This window comes from Bubalus bubalis, chromosome 3 (assembly GCF_019923935.1).
Source record: "Bubalus bubalis isolate 160015118507 breed Murrah chromosome 3, NDDB_SH_1, whole genome shotgun sequence".
Taxonomy (NCBI): domain Eukaryota; kingdom Metazoa; phylum Chordata; class Mammalia; order Artiodactyla; family Bovidae; genus Bubalus; species Bubalus bubalis.
Window position 1 is genome coordinate 146,243,090 of NC_059159.1, and position 17,694 is coordinate 146,260,783.

The window sequence follows — 17,694 nt, forward strand, 5'->3', positions numbered from 1 at the left end:
AGGCTGAGTGAATTAAAAAACAAGACAAAACTATATGTTGTCTGCAGGAGATTCACTTCAACTTTAGTGGCATGTATATCCTGAAAGTGAAGGATGGAAACTTATATTCCAGGCTGATAGAAACCAAAAGAGAGCAGGGGCAGTTATATTTATATCAGACAAAATGGCTATGAGTCAAAATCTGTAACAAGAGACAATGAAAGTCATTCTATAATGATAAAGGAATCAGTTTATCAAAAGGATATAGCATTTGTAATTATGTATGTACTCAAGATGTGAGCACCTACATATATGGAACAAATATTAACAGATCTGCAGGCAGAAATAGATGTCTATGCACTAATAGTGGGGGACTTAAACTACTTCACTTTTAATAATGGATAGACCTTCCAGATGCAAAATCCATGAGAAAATATAGAACAAAAGGACCATAGAACAAATGGACCTTAACAGACATAAGCAGAACATTCTACTCAACAACAGCAGAGTACACATTCTTCTCAAGTGTGCAAGAAACATTCTCCAAGATAGATCATTTGTTAGATTACAAAACAAGTCTTAACAAATTTAAGAAGACTGAAATCACATCAGATTATTTTTCCAACCACAATGTCATGAAACTAGAAATCAACAGGAGGAAAGCTGGAAAATGTAAAATTACATGGAAATTAAGCGATGCATTTCTGAATGACACATGGGTCAAAGAGGAAATTAAAAAGGAAATAAAAATATCTTGATAGAAATGAAAGTGGAAACAATGTGCCAAAACTTACATAGTTCAGCAAAAGCAATTTTAAGAGGAAATTTATAGTTACAGAACTTACATTGAGAGACAAGAAAGATCTCAAACTCTTTAACTTCACACCTCAAGGAACTAGTGAAAGGATGAACTTAGCCCAAAGTTAGCAGAAAGAAGGAAACAACAAAATCCAGAGTAGAAATAGAGACTCGAAAAAAAAAAAAAAAATAGATCAACAAAACTAAGAGCTAGTTCTATGAAAAGTTAAAGTCAGCAAACCTTTAGCTAGGCTAAGAAAATGAAATCTGAATTGAAAGGGGAGATGTTACATCTAATAATACAGAAATGAAAAGAATCATGAGAGAATACCATGAATGAGGACATACCAAAATATTGAATAACCTAGAAAAATGGATAAATTCCTAGAAACACACAGACTATCAGGACTGAATCAGTAAGAAATAGAAAACTGAATGGACCTGTAACTAATGAAGAAACTGAATCTGTAATCAAAAATCTCCTGACAAAGAAAAGTGCAGGACTGGAAAACTTCACTGGTGAATTCTATTAAACATTTAAAGAAGAATTAGCACCAGTCTTGCTTAAACTCTTCCAAAAAACAAAACTGAAAAGGAGGTGGCGCTGCTGACTCATTTTGCTGCCAGCTTTACCCTGATACCAAAGTTAGACAAGGGTACTACAAGAAAACAGAGTTTCAGCCCAGTATCCTTGATGCATCTGTATGACATTTATATACAAAAACCCTCAACAAAATACTACCAAACTGAATCAAGAGCACATTAAAAGAATCATACACTACAGTCATGTGGGATTTATTCCTGAGGTGCAAGGATGGCTCAACATAGGTAAATCAATAAATGTGATACAACACATTAACAGAATAAAGTAGAAAATCTTATGATAATGGCAATAGATAAAGAAAAAAGGCATTTGAAGAAATTTAAATGATAAAAAATCTCAACAAATAAAGTATAAAAGGAATGTACTTCAACATAATGAAAACTGTATATAATCAGCCCACAGCTAACATCATACTCAATCATGAAAAGCTAAAGCTTTTCCTCTTAGTTTAAAAACAAGACAGGATTCATACTCATTACTTCTATTCAGCGTCACCCTGGAAGTCCTAGCCAGAGCAGTTAGTCAAGAAGAAGAAATAGAGGGCATCCAAATCAGAAAGGAAGAAGTAAAATTGTAGATGACATAATCTGATATACGGAAAACCTTAAAGACTACATCAAAAAACTGTTAGAATAAATCCAGTGAAGTTGCAGAATACAAAATCAACATGCAGAAATCAATTTTGTTTCTATAAACCAATCTGAAAAATAAACTAAGAAAGCAATCCCAATTACAGTAGCATCATACTGAGGAATAAATTTTACCAGGAGATGAAAGCCATGTTTGCTAAAAACTATGAGACATTGATGAAAGAGATTGAAATAAATGGAACCATATCTTATGTTCTTTGATTGAAAGAATTAAATGTCTATACTACCCAAACTTATCTACAGATTCAATGCAATCCCCATCAAAATTCCAGTGTCATTTTTCACAGAAATAGAAAATTCTAGAATTCATATGGAATCACAAAAAAAGCCAAATAGCCAAAGCAGTTTTGAGAAAGAACAAAGTATATAATTTCATGATTTCAAACTATATTGTAAAGCTATGGTAATCAAAACAGCATATGGTATTAACATAAAAATAGACACAGACCAGCAGAACAGAGAGCCCAGAATACACTCAAGCATATATGGTCAACTAATCTATGACAAGGGCACCACATGTACACAGTTGGGGAAAAGGTTAGTTTCTCCAATAAATGGTTCTGAGAAAACTGGACATCCAAAAGGAGAAAAATGAAATGGGACATCTGTCTCACACCACCCACAAAAATCAACTTAAAATAGATTAAAGACTGAAACTTAAGGCCTGAAACTTTAAAAACAGAACTGCCATATGTTCCAGCAGTCCCACTTCTGGGTCTTTATCCAAAGGAACTGAAATCACTGTCTCAAAGAAATATCTGCATCTCCATGTTCATGCAGCATTATTCATAGTAGCCAAGATATGGAAACAATCTTAAGTGTCACTAGTTGAATGGATAATGAAAACATGGCATATTCAGCCACAAAAAGAAGGAAATCCTGCCATTTGTGACAGCATGGATGAAATCACAGTCATACTAAGTAAAATAAGCCAAGCAGAGAAATTCAAATACTCCTTGATTTCAGTTGTATGTGGAGTTTGGGGGAGAAAAAATTGAGCTCATAGAACCAATGAGTGGAATGGTGGTTTGCCAGAGGCACAGATTAAAGAAGCATATGATCATCTCAATAGATGGAGGAAAACATTTGATAAAAGTCAACATCTATTAATGACTTTAAATAATAGGAACATAAACATAAAAGTGAATTTGTTTAATCTGACAAAGGATATCTGTTTTAAAAACAACAGCAAATATACTTAATGGTGATATGCTGCTTTGTTCTTTGTTTTTTGAGATGGAGAGCAATATAAAGATACTCATTATCACTATTTATTTTCAGTATCCTACTGGAGGTCCTCAATAGCCCAGTGTAGAGTAGGACATTGTAAATGGGTTCCCAGACCCAATTCCAACTTTGTATGTGTGCGTAGGCTGCCCCACACCAGTGAGCAATTCTCAGATGCCAGCCAGGTGTCTGAGAATTCAACTCAATTCTGACACTTTCTACCTGGAGATAGAATCAGATTCCAGAGGTAAAGAGTTCAGTTCCACTGGACAACCCTCCACATTAGATGCCAGTCACAAGCCCAGGTTGTTATCTGGGCATCTAACCAACTTGGTACAAACTGGAGTTTCCAACAGACATCCTCTAACTTAGGATGTCAATTGCAAGTTAAGGTTGTTTCTTGTACTTCTGCTAAGTCACTTCAGTTGTGTCCGACTCCGTACGACCCCATAGACGGCAGCCCACCAGGCTCCTCCGTCCCTGGGATTCTCCAGGCAAGAATACTGGAGTGGGTTGCCATTTCCTTCTCCAGTCAGTACTTCTGACTGACTGGCTATAAATCAGGGTTTCCCATGAGCCCTTAATTTGCTTGAGTTGCTCACAGAACTAAGAGAAACATGTATTTTACTGGATCACCAATTTATTATAAAAGGATGTTAAAGTATAAGAATCAGCAGCCAGACGAAGCGATATATAAGGGATGGCATTGGGAAATGGTGTGGAGCTTCTGTCCTTTTTCCAGGCTCACCACTCTCTCCAGTCTCCATGTGTTCAACCTGAAATCTCTCTGAACCTTGTCCTGTAGAGATTTTATGGAGGCTTCATTCAGTTCAGTTCAGTTCAGGCGCTCAGTCGTGTCTGACTCTTTGAGACCCCATGGACTGCAGCACATCAGGCCTCCCTGTCCATCACCAACTCCCAGAGTTTACTCAAACTCATGACCATTGAGTTGGTGATGCCATCCAACCATCTCATCCTCTGTCGTCCCCTTCTCCTCCTGCCTTCAATCTTTCCCAGCATCAGGGTCTTTTCCAATGAGTCAGTTCTTTGCATCGGGTGGCCAGAGTATTGGAGTTTCAGCTTCAGCATCAGTCCTTCCAATGAATATTCAGGACTGATTTCCTTTAGAATGGAATGGTTGGATCTCCTTGCTGTCCAAGGGACTCTCAAGAGTCTTCTCCAACACCACAGTTCAAAAGCATCAGTTCTTTGGTGCTCAGCTTTCTTTATAGTCCAATTCTCACATCCATACATGACTACTGGAAAAACCATAGCTTTGACTAGACAGACCTTTGTTGGCAAAGTAGTATCTCTGCTTTTTAATATGCTGTCTAGGTTGGTCATAACTTTCCTTCCAAGGAGTAAGCGTCTTTTAACTTCATGGCTGCAATCACCATCTGCAGTGATTTTGGAGCCCCCCAAAATAAAGTCTGACACCATTTCCACTGTTTCCCCATCTCTTTGCCATGAAGTGATGGGACCAGATGCCATGATCTTCGTTTTCTGAATGTTGAGTTTTAAGCCAACTTTTTCACTCTCCTCTTTCATCAAGAGGCTCTTTAGTTCTTCTTCACTTTCTGCCATAAGGGTGGTATCATCTGCATATCTGAGGTTATTGATATTTTCTCCTGGCAATCTTGATTCCAGCTTGTGCTTCATTCAGTCCAGCATTTCTCATGACGTACTCTGCACATAAGTTAAATAAGCAGGGTGAGGCTTCATTACATAGGCACAATTGACTAAATCATTGGCCATTGGTGATTAATTCGACCTCCAGCCTCTCTTCCCTCTTGATCAGGAGCTGGGACTGAAAGTTCTAACCCTCTGATCACATGGTTAGTTCTCTTGGCACCCAGTCCCCACCCTTGGGTGGGACCCAAAAGTCATCTTCCCTGAAGCATTTTCAGGAACTGAGGGCAAGAGGCCAAATATTATACTTGTAATATATAATTAATGCTCTTAATGCTCAGGAGAATCCAAGGATTTGGGGAATCTGTGAGCCAGGAGGTATGGATGAACACCAAGTACGTGTTTTTCCTATAAATCACAAATATTGCAGACATGAAGCAGGAAGGGAGAGTGAGAGAAAACAGAGAGAACGGGAAGGAGAAAAAAGTGGGAAAGAATACAAGAGAGGAAGAAAAGCAATAATACTGAAGAAGCCCAGGCCCTGCTTTACACAGTGAAATCTACATTTCTACACATGAGACCTAGCATCACTCTCTTTTGTACCTTCCACGTGATTCCAGTCTGCAGTCATCTTTAAGAGTCGTGCCCTGTCCAGTTTTTGTAAATATTTAAAGAAGTATCATAATGCTGGCACAATAGCTTAATTTTTCATTTGAAGTAAATAAATTTATCTCAAAACAAGGTTTTCTGAAGCAACTTTTTGCTTGTTTGAGTTTGTACCAGCTAAAAGTAGGCTTCCTTTTTTTTTTTTTCCCAGAAGTGAAATCAGGGATCATTTATTCAGCTTCTTTTAAAAACACGTAATCACCTTTTTCCCAGGCCTGTGGCAAAAACTAACGTCTGCCTTTTTTCAGGCAACTTCATAATTCCGTGTTCCCAAAACTTTTTATCTTTTTGAGCAAGAATTCTTTTAGGTGTCTTTTACAGTCTTCCAGGGAGTTGGAATTTTTCCATTAAGAGAATTTGTAAAACTGAAATAAACAAAAATCCGGTGCAATGTCTGGTCAATACAGCAGATGAATCAAAACTTCCCAGCCAAGCGTAACAGTTTTTGCCTGATCATCAAAGAAGCATTCAGTCTTGTGTTATACTAATGAAGTTTATGCATTTTCTGTTGACTAATTTCGGACGCTTTTCATCAAGTGCTGCTTTCAGTTGGTCTAATTGGGAGCAGTACTTATTGGAACCAGTTGTTTGGTTTTCCTGAAGGAACTCGTAAATAGGGGACTCCCTTCCAGTCCTACTGTATACACAACATCACCCTCTTTGGATGAAGACTGGCCTTCGGTATGGTTGGTGGTGTTGGTTCATTTCACTTGCCCCACGATCTCTCCCATTCTATATTGTTTTACAGAATCCACTTTTCATTGCCCTTCACAATTTGTTTTTAAAATGGAATGTTTTTCTTGCATTTCAATAGAGGATCGCATGTAGACTTATGGTCCAGAAGGTTTTTGTGGTGTTTTTTTTTTTGGCTTAACTTATGTGGAACCCAAATATCAAAGCTATTAACATAACCAAGCTGGTGCAAATGATTTTCATTGCTCGATTTGGATAGTTTGAGTATGTCAGCTGTCTGCCATGTGGTATAACATTGATTGTTCTCAGTTAATGTCTCAATTTGATTGTTATCAATTTCAGCTGGTCTACCCAACCACAGAGCATTGTCTGGTATTGGTTTCTGTGATAGCTTATCACGGGAAATTGAATATAGTTCCCTGTATTATATAGTGGGACCTTGTTTATCCATTCTATATATAATAGTTTGCATCTGCTAATCTCAAACTCTTAATCCACCCTCCTTCAGTCCCCTTACTCTTTGGCAACCACAAGTCTATTATCTATGTCTGTGAGTTCATTTCTATTTTGAAGATAAATGCATTTGTGTTATATTTTGTTTTTTAAGTTATTTATTTGTTTATTTTTGGCTGTGCGGGGTCTTTGTTGCTGAGCATGAGCTTGAGTTGCAGAGAGCAGGGGCTACTCTTTGGTGTAGGTGTGTGGGCTTCAGCAGTTGTGGCACATGGGCTCTAGAGTGTGAGGGCATGTAGGATCTTCCCAGACCAGGGATTGAACTTCTGTCCCCTGCATTGGCGGGTGGATTCTCAACCACTGAGCCAACAGGGAAGCCCCTGTGTTATATTTCAGATTCTACATATAAGTGATATTATATGGTACTTGTCTTTCTGTTTCTAACTTAAACTTCACTTAGTATGATAATCTCTAGTTCTATCCGTGTTGCTGCAAATGGCATTACTTTGTTCTTTTTATAGCTAAGTAGTATTTGTATATATCTCACATCTTCTTTATCTATTCATCTGTTGAAGGACATCTAAGTTGTTTCCATGTATCAGTGATTATGAATAGTGCTGCTGTGAACATAGGGGTACATGTGTCTTTTTGAATTATAGTTTTTTTCCAGATACATGCTGGATCATATGGCAACTCTATTTTTAGCTTTTTGAGGAACCTCCATACATGTTTTCCATAGTGGCTGCACCAACTTACATTCTCTGTCACAGTGTAGGAGGGTTCTTTTCTTTATGTCCTCTCCAGCATTTATTATTTGTAGACTTTTCAAGGATGGCTATTCTGACTGGTATGAGGTGGTACCTCATTATAGTTTTGATTTCCATTTCTCTAATAATTAGTGATGTTGACCATCTTTTTATATGACTGTTGTTGGCCTATAATTTTTTTCTTTTGTAAATGTATTTTTCTGAGTATCAGGGTAAAAGTGGCCTCTTAGAATGAATTTGGGAATGCTCCCTCCTCTTCAGTTTTGGGGATAGTTTGGGAAGGCTAGGTATTAGCTCTCTTTATATGGTAGAATTTTGTCTGTGAAGTCATCTGTCTGGTTCTGGAGTTTTGTTTTCTGGGAGTTTTTTGATAGCAAATTCAGTTTCACTACTACTGACCTGTCTATTCCAATTGTCTATTTCTTTCTGATTCAGTCTTAGAAGATTGTGTGTTTCTAGGGTTTTTATCCATTTATTCTAGGCTGTCCAATTTGTTGCTGTATGATTTTTTGTATCTCTTTGATATTGGTTATATTATTTCTTCTTTCATTTCTTATTTTGAGTCCTCTCTTTTTTTCCTAATGAGCCTGGATAAAGACATCAATTTTATCCTAAAAAAAAAAAAAAGCAAAAAACGCTGGGTCTTGTTTTCATTGATTATTATATTGTTGAGGTGTGTTTGTTTTTTTTTTTTGGTCTCTATTTTATTCTTCTCTGATCTTTATTATTTCTTTTCCTCTGCTGACTTTAGGCTTTGTTATTTGATTCCTTTAGACAGTAACCGACGTTGTTTATTTGAGATTTTTCTTCCTTTTTGAGGTAGGCCTTTATTGCTTCCCTCTTAGAACTTCCCTTTTCTGTGTCACATGATTTTGGAAAGTTGTACTTTTATTTTCATTTCTCTAAATGTTTTCTGATAACCTCTTTGATTTCTTCATCGACCCATTGTTTTTATAATGTCCTACTATTTAGTCTCAATGTTTTTGTTTTTTTTCCGCATTTTTCTTCCTGTAATAAGTCCCAAAAATGGAAAGTGAAAAAGTGAAAGTGTTAGTTGCTCAGTCATGTTCGATTCTTTGCAACCAGATGGACTATAGCCCTCCAGGCTCCTCTGTGCATATAATTCTCCAGGCAAGAATACTGGAGTGGATAGCCATTCCCTCTCCAAGGGATTTTCCCAACCCAGGGATCAAACCCAGGTCTCCTGCATTGCACGCAGATTCTTTACTCTCTAAGCCACCAGGAAGCCCAAGTTTCATATTATTATTGTCAGAAAAAATGTTTGATGTAATTTCTGTCCTCTAAATTTGTTGAGACTTGTTTTGTGGCCTAGCATGTGATCTGTCCTGGAGAATGTTCCACATGCCCTTGAAGAGAATGTATATTCTGCTGTTTTTAGATGGAATGTCTCCAGTTCAGTTCAGTTCAGTCGCTCAGTCATGTCCAACTCTTTGCGACCCCATGAATAGCAGCACGCCAGGCCTCCCTGTCCATCACCAACTCCTGGAGTTCACCCAAAGTCTTGTGCATCGAGTCAGTGATTCCATCCAGCCATCTCATCCTCTGTCGTCCCCTTCTCCTCCTGCCCACAATCCCTCCCAGCATCAGAGTCTTTTCCAATGAGTCAACTCTTCACATGAGGTGGCCAAAGTACTGGAGTTTCAGCTTTAGCATCATTCCTTCCAAAGAAATCCCAGGGCTGATCTCCTTCAGAGTGGACTGGTTGGATCTCCTTGCAGTCCAAGGGACTCTCAAGAGTCTTCTCTACCACCACAGTTCAAAAGCATCAATTCTTCGGCGCTCAGCCTTCTTCCCAGTCCAACTCTCACATCCATACATGACCACAGGAAAAACCATAGCTTTGAGTAGACGGACCTTTGTTGGCAAAGTAATGGCTCTGGTTTTGAATATGCTGTCTAGGTTGGACATAACTTTCCTTCCAAGAAGTAAGCATCTTTTAATTTCATGGCTGCAGTCACCATCTACAGTGATTTTGGAGCCCGTGGAAGTGAGAAATAGATTTAAGGGCCTAGATTTGATAGATACAGTGCCTGATGAACTATGGAATGAGGTTCGTGACATTGTACAGGGGACAGGGATCAAGACCATCCCCATGGAAAAGAAATGCAAAAAAGCAAAATGGCTGTCTGGGGAGGCCTTACAAATAGCTGTGAAAAGAAGAGAAGCGAAAAGCAAAGGAGAAAAGGAAAGATATAGACATCTGAATGCAGAGTTCCAAAGAATAGCAAGAAGAATAAGAAAGCCTTCCTCAGTGATCAATGCAAAGAAATAGAGGAAAACAACAGAATGGGAAAGACTAGAGATCTCTTCAAGAAAATTAGACATACCAAGGGAACATTTCATGTAAAGATGGGCTCAATAAAGGACAGAAATGGTATGGACCTAACAGAAGCAGAAGATATCAAGAAGAGGTGGCAAGAATACACAGAAGAACTGTACAAAAAAGATCTTCATGTCTCAGATAATCACGATGGTGTGATCACTGACCTAGAGCCAGACATCTTGGAATGTGAAGTCAAGTCGGCATTAGAAAGCATCACTACGAACAAAGCTAGTGGAGGTGATGCAATTCCAGTTGAGCTATTCCAAATCGTGAAAGATGATGCTGTGAAAGTGCTGCACTCACTATGCCAGCAAATTTGGAAAACTCATCAGTGGCCACAGGACTGGAAAAGGTCAGTTTTCATTCCAATCCCAAAGAAAGGCAATGCCAAAGAATGCTCAAACTACTGCACAATTGCACTCATGTCACATGCTAGTAAAGTATATAATAAGTCCAACTGGTCTAATGTTAAGACCACTGTTTCCTTATTGGTTTTCTGTCTGTATGATTTCTCCCTTGATATAAGTGAAGTGTTATAATCTTCTATTCTTATTCTATTGTCAATTTTTCCTTTTTATGACCATTAATATTTACTTTCCAGATTTAGGTGCACGTGCATTTGTTTTTGTTCAGTTGCTAAGTCGTGTCTGACTCTTTGTGACCCTATGGAGTGTAGGCTCCTCTGTCTTCTCCCATCTCCAAGAGTTTGTTCAATTCATGTCCAACGAGTTGGTGATGCTATCTAACGATTTTGTCCTCTGCCACTCTCTTCTTTTGTCTTCAGCATCAGGATCTTTTCCAGTGAGTCAGCTCTTTGCATCAGGTGGCCGAAGTATTGGAGCTTCAGCAACAGTCCTTCCAATGAATATTCAGGGATGATTTCCTTTAGGATTGACTAGTTTGATCTCCCTGCTGTCCAGGGGACTCTCAGCAGTCTTCTCCAGCACCATAGTTTGAAAGCTTCAGTTCTTCACACTTAGCCTTTTTTATGGTCACTTCAACACATGACTACTGGGAAAACCATAGCTTTGACTATACAGACATTTGTTGGCAAAGTGATGTCTCTGCTTTTAATATGCTGTCTAGGTTTGTTGTAGCTTTTCTTCCAAGGAGCAAGCATCTTTTAATTTCATGGCTTGTAGTCATTGTCCACACTGATTTTGGAGCCCAAGAAGAATAAATCTGCCACCATTTCCATTTTTCCCCCTCTATTTGCCATGAAGTGATGGGACTAGATGGGACCTGGTATCTTAGTTTTTTAAGTGTCGACTTTTAAGCCAGCTTTTTCACTCTCCTCTTTCACCCTTATCAAGAGGCTCTTTAGTTCCTCTTCACTTTCTGCCCTTAGAGTGGTAACATCTGCATATCTGAGGTTGTTGATATTCTTCCCATCAATCTTGATTCAGTTTTTGTAATTCATCCAGCCTGACATTTCACATGATGCACTCTGTTTAGAAGTTAAATAAACAGAGTGACAATATACTCCTTTCCCAATTTTGAACCAGTCAGTTGTTCCATGTTCAGTTCTAACTGTTGCTTCTCGACTTGTATACAGTTTTCTCAGGAGACTGGTAAGGTGGTCTCATATTCGTGTCTCTCTAAGAATTTTCCACAGTTTGTTGTGAGCCACACAAAGGCTTTAGTGTAGTCAATATTAGGTGCATATATATTAATGAATGTTATATTCTCTTCTTGTATTGATCACTATCAGTATATAATGGCCTTCTTTGTCTTATTTATAGACTTTCTCCTCAAGTCTATTTTGTAAGATATGAGTATTGCTACCAGCTTTCTTGTCATTTTCATTTCCGTGAAATATCTCCTTCCATCCCCTCACTTTTAGTCTGTGTATCTTTAACTCTAAAGACAGTCTCTTGAACATAGATGGGTCTTGTTTTTTTATCCAGTCATCTCCTCTGTGTCTTTTGATCAGAGCATTTAGCCCATTGACATTTAGTTAGTTAGTTAGTGTTAGTCGCTCAGTTGTGCTCGACTCTTTGCGACCCCATGGACTGCAGCCCACCAGGCTCCTCTGTCCATGAGATTTTCCAGGCAAGGATACTGGAGTGGGTTGCCATTTCCGTCTCTAGGGGATCTTCCCAACCCAGGGATTGAACCCCATTGACACTTTCAAGTGATTATATATAGGTATGTATATATTGCCATTCTGTTACTTGTTTCTGGGTTATTTTTTCATTCTGTGTTCTTTTCATGTTCTTTTAGTTTCTTTCTTTGTGGTTTGATTATTTTGTTTAGTGGTATGCTTGTGTTACTTTCTCCCTATTTTTGTGTGTCTACTGTAGGATTCTGATTTGTGGTTGCCATGGGGTTCATATATGTTGACCTAAATATCTATTTATTTTAATCTGGTAATTTAAATCATTTGAGTTCAAGCACATTCTAAAAAATCTCCATTATTTTACTTGTCTCCCCCACATTTTGTGGGTGTTTTGTTTTGTTTTTGTTTTTTGGCTGTGCCACACAGCATGCAGGATCTTATTTCCCCAAACCAGGGCTTGAACCTGTGCCTCCTGCAGTGGAAGCTGGAACCTTAACCACTGGAGTCAACATAGTTTGTGTTCTTTTTTATGTCATATTTTACATCTCCATGTGTATCCCTTAACTGTTTATTGTAGTTATAGTCGACGTTCTAATTTTTGTCTTTTAATCTTATATAAGCATTTGATCCACAGTCTTTGCTGTATATACTGTGCATTTTCCTTTACTGGTGGGATTTTCCCGTCCTATAAATTCTTTCATTTTGTTGTACCCCTTTTTTTCCACTTGGAGAAGGCTAAGACTTCCTTTAAAGTTGGGTTAAATATTATGAACTTTTAGTTTTTCCTTATCTGAGAAGTTCTTTAGCTGTCTCTTAATTCTGAATGATAATCTTGTTGGGTAGATTATCCTAAGTTTTAGATTTTTCCTTTTTAGCAGTATCGGTATGTCATGCCATTCCCTTGTGGCTGTATAGTTTCTGCAGAAAAATCAGCTGATGGACTTATGGGTGTTTCTTTATATGTTATTCTTTGTTTTTCTCTTGCTGCCTTCAGATTCTTTCTTTGTCTTTAACATTTACCATTTTAATTATGGTAGGTCTTGGTGTATATGTCTCTGTCAGTTTGGGACACTCTATGTTTACCATACATGGATATCTATTTTTCTTCAGGTTCAGAGAGTTTTCAGGCATAGTTTCATCAAATACATTTTTTTTACCCTTTTCTCCTTTGGAACCTCAATAATGCAAATGTTAGTATGCTTGATATTGTCCTGCTGCTGCTGCTAAGTCGCTTCAGTCATGTCCGACTCTGTGCGACCCCATAGACGGCAGCCCACCAGGCTCCCCCATCCCTGGGATTCTCCAGGCAAGAACACTGGAGTGGGTTGCCATTTCCTTCTCCAATGCATGAAAGTGAAAAGTGAAAGGGAAGTCGCTCAGTCGTGTCGGACTCTTAGCAACCCCATGGACTGCAGCCTACCAGGCTCCTCCATCCATGGGATTTTCCAGGCAAGAGTACTGGAGTGGGGTGCCATTGCCTTCTCCGTGATATTGTCCTAGAGGTCCCTTAACTTGTTCTAATTTTTTAATATTCTTTTTCTGTTCGGATTGGGTGGTTTCCATTATTCTGTCTTCTAGCTCTCTTAGGCATTCTTCTGTATCACTTAGTCTGCTGTTAAATCTTTCTGGTGTTTTTTCATTTCAGTTGTTGTATTTGATGACTTTATTTTTGGTATTTTCTACTTCTTTGTTAAAATTTTCACTGTGTTCATCTATTATCTTCCTTAGTTCATTAAACATTCTTTTACTAATGCTTTGAACTCTTTCTGGTAAATTATTTATCTGTTTTATTATTTATTTTTTCAGGGGGTTTTCTCCTTTTTTCATATAAAAGAAATCCCTCTGTCTTCTCATTTTGCTTAACATCTGTTTTCTCTATGAAATTAGGTGAAACAGTTACCTGTCTTGGTCTTAAAGAATTGTACTTGTATGGGAGCATCTCTGTTCAGTCTGTCTTTGCCCAGTGGCTTTGGTGGGAGAGCTGGGTCTGAAGTAAGCAGGGTCGTATCTTTTCCCAGAGTGTGCGGGCTGGTATCACCTTGATGGTAGGTAGGATTGGAGATGGAGAGGCTAGAGGCAGAGCCAGGTATGATCTGGGGCTTCTTGTATGCTCATTGGTCATCACAGTCCTATCAAGGGTGGGGTCTGGTCCCAAAGTCTAGAGCAGAATCCCTGAGGGTGGAGTTCAAGCTGCCTCCTTTCCCTGTGAGTGTGTGCTCCCCACTGTCCTGACAATGAAATGTGTGGAGATCTGTGCTAGAGCAAGAGGATCTGAGTGGTACCTGGTATAGGCCAGTGTGTGTGCTTGTACTGTGCCTGCACACCATCCATTCAGAGCGCCAGTCTGTCCTGATCTGCCGCTTCTGTGAACACCAGTAATGGCTGTCCCACCTCACCCCCGACCAGATGCAGGGCTGGGTAAGAGCCAGCTCTCTCTCCTACAGATGCACACTTTCCTCCACCATAGCAGCCTTTGACCTAGTGGGAAGCCGTGCTGAAGCTCGTGGTGCTGGAGTGGGCGCTCAGTGTGGTCTGGGGAATGCCTTGAATCAGTTGCAGGAAACTAACCAGAGTCCCAGGCCTTTCAATCTGCTTCCTCTGTTTTGCTCCTAGGAGTAAACAAAGAGTATTCACACTCTTCACGAGCAAATTCTAGGTTTCTTACAGCCCTCCTGTTAGTCCCACTGGTTTTCAAATCAACCAAGGGGACTCATCTTCTCGGTGTCAGACCCCAGGATGGGATGACTAATGTGTGGTTCATACCAGTCACTCCTCAGGGAGGATCTCCAAGCCCATGTAATCCCCCTTTACCTCTGTGTCCCCTTCCAGGGGCATCAGTTCTGACCTGATCACTTTCTACCCGATTCAGTGTGGATCTTTACAGCCTTGATTGTACAAAAGGCTTCCTGCCAGTCTTCAGTTTGATTTTAGTGAGAATTGTTCCACCTGTGATGTATTTTTGATGTGTTCGCAGAGGGTGGTGAACCTGTTGTCCTTCTACTCCTTCATCTTGATCTCCTCTCTCTGGTCCGAGCTTCTGATCTTACAGAGCATGGTGTCTGGCTCATCAGAAGTTACTGTCCTCTCCAGGGCAGGGGAATGTGTACTGCTTGCTACTTAAGACTTTATAATTTCATTTTACAGTTTTGTGGAATGGGCCAGTGCAAGGGTCATAAAAGCTGTTTTTATGGAGCTCGCCTGGCACATGAGGGCATGGAAAGACAGTCGACAGACAGGGATAGGTTATGCCCGATGGCTAAGTGCTACAGAAAAATCAGAAGGAAGGTGGGACGTGCTAGTGCGGCTGAATGGGACACTTCTGGAACACAACCTGAGGTGGGAAGCAGGGTCACAGGAAGATGTGTGCAAGGAGCCTCGGGCTGGAGCTAACATATGCATGAAGGTGGCATGTTGGAGAAGAGGAGAAGAGGACTGGCATATAGAGCACTACCAGCCCAAAGAAGGCATCTTTTTAGCTAGCAAAGTGCCAGGTGAATAGGATCAGAATAGGTTAGTATAGAGGCACTTTTCCTATTTGTTCTAGATTCAGCACCCTCTAAAGACCAGCTATCCTCCAAGGAGAAACCCAGCTTCTCAACTGATCTGCAGCTTCTGAGCCAAGCAGGCCCCAGGGACCTTCCTGGTGGTGCACCAGCCCCTTTGGTGCCGTCATCCCCTCCCGTGACTGCTCTGTCCCAAGACATGGCCCCACCAGCTGCCAGTCCTAAGCTGGAGCCAGCAACGGGGCCTGCCATGCAGACAGGGGGACCAGGAACCCCTCAGGGGCCGGCCAGTGAGCATAAGACTCCCTGGCCATTAATGGAAACTCTTGATGTTCAGCTTGCTGCACAGTCCCCTGGCATGGGCCGAGGGCCTTGTGCCCCACCTTTGGAGGCCCCCCTTCACCCCATGGGTCTGGGGGATCCTGCCTTAGCCAGAGAGCCCATCACCAAGGGGGAGCCCCTATCAGCTTTGGCCCCCACATCTGGTGCCCCTGGCGGGGCCTCTCAGCCCACTGTGAGCCAGCCCCTTCCCCCGCTCCCTACTGTGGTGGGAGCAATCAGTCTGGCCACTCCCCAGCTCCCCAGTCCCCCGCTGGCACCCACTGCCCCACCTCAGCCACCTTCAACCTTGGAGTCAGATGGAGAAGGGCCGCCCCCAAGGGTGGGCTTTGTGGACAGCACCATCAAGAGCCTGGACGAGAAGCTGAGGACTCTGCTCTACCAGGAGCACGTGCCCACCTCCTCAGCCTCGGCTGGGACCCCTGTGGAGGCAGGTGACCGAGACTTCACCCTGGAACCCCCAAGAGGGGATGAGCCCCGTACAGAGGCCTCTGGGGGCAGTCTGGCCCTGCTGCCCCAGCCTGCGGTGAGTACAGCCCGAGGCACTGTCTGCAGGCAATTCATGTCTGATCCACGCGTGTTTTGCTCGAGTTGCCTAGGGAGGAGGAAATCCATCCTTTGAACTGGAGGGGAGGATTTTCAGTTTTGCTACAGAGATGTTAGCAAGTAAGGCTCATAGCTCTTTCTTTCTGTTTCTTTCTTCAGTTGGAAAAGTCAGAAGTGGCCCCTGGATTAGAGGTCACACTGGAGCAGTCCATGTCCTTGTCAGTGACAGGTAACAAGCCATAGGTGTTACCAGCCTTCCTTTGAAACATTCTGCTTCTTTACCCTTCATCCCCACAGCATCTTGGGTGGGACCCAGATGTGGCAGAAGCAGTTCTAGCACAAACCATGTGTTCACACTCCAAGAGAAGGCCCTCTGTGGAAATGGGTGAAAGCCCTATTGACTGGGTATTGGGATCTTAACAGGGCCTGTCTGGCTCCCCAGTGCTCTCAGTATATTCTGGTGAATACCCCTAGCTCCTATTTCTATAGGAGGTTATAAGGTGACTGTGGTTATTTTGGACAGAATGCAGGGCTGGGGCTGGGGAGTTCCAACAGGTCTGTGGAAGCTGCCAGGCTAGAGCCATCTGTGAAGTTCTGAAACAGGATTTCTTCTGTGGTTCCTGAGTATTGTGCATCTCTGCAGGAATTCTTGCTGTAGTTCTCATTTCATTACCTGAACACACGTTTTAGCACAAGAGAATTAGTCTGATCTAAGGTGTTGGTTCTTTCTCGGCCTGGAATTTCTTGGGAAATTGGCAAGATAAGGATCCAGCTGACCTTGTAATGGAACCATGGGTGTGCATCAGTGGCAAGAACAGTCCTTCCAGATCACAGAACAAGGGGAGTGGACTGTTGGATTCTGTGGCTGGACCCCAGGACACCGCATTCTTATAGATGCCACACTTTAGAGGGGTGGGGCTTCTGGGATTGGGGTCAGAAGCCGTAACATATGATGTTTACCTGGGGAAGATAAGGATCATGGGATGAAGCAGGCGTGGGCTAGGCAAGGGAGAAGGTGAGAGATTGTACCCGAGTGCCCTCTCCTTCTCCTTCTGCCTTCTTTCTGTGAGTTGTGTACCATGGGCAGCTGCCTCTGCAGCATCAGTGCCTTCAAGTGCCGGAGCCTTCCAGAATATGGAACTGACAGGGAAACTCTAAGAGATAGATTCTAGTTTGGAAACGGTCAATTTTTCTGGTGGTCAGAGCTGATCAGAAATAGAGTGCAGTTGGTAATGAGCCTTCTGTCCCCAGAGGTGTGCAAAGCAAGATTGGATGATCGTCACCATAGTTGTGTAGGGAGGAGTATTGTGTATTTTCTAGAGTTGGGGTTGCATGACAGATGAATCTGGGTCTTTTCAGGAATCTGTGCGGGAGCAGCCCCCCAGCCTGGCTGGAGGCTCTTTCAGCCCCTGTCATGGCTCTCCCAATCCCCTACGC

At 41.4% G+C, this 17,694-nt stretch overlaps 1 protein-coding gene across 8 annotated transcripts in view; it reads left to right on the plus strand.

The window, feature by feature from the left end:
* Window positions 1-17,694, plus strand: part of WNK2 (WNK lysine deficient protein kinase 2) — a 142,598-nt gene that overhangs the window by 91,450 nt on the left and 33,454 nt on the right. For all 8 annotated transcript variants that reach the window (XM_045165135.1, XM_045165134.1, XM_045165136.1 and 5 more), the window contains 2 exons: window positions 15,414-16,237; window positions 16,417-16,486. In XM_045165135.1, the coding sequence (XP_045021070.1) occupies window positions 15,414-16,237; window positions 16,417-16,486 (894 nt within the window). The remainder of the gene's footprint in view (window positions 1-15,413; window positions 16,238-16,416; window positions 16,487-17,694) is intronic.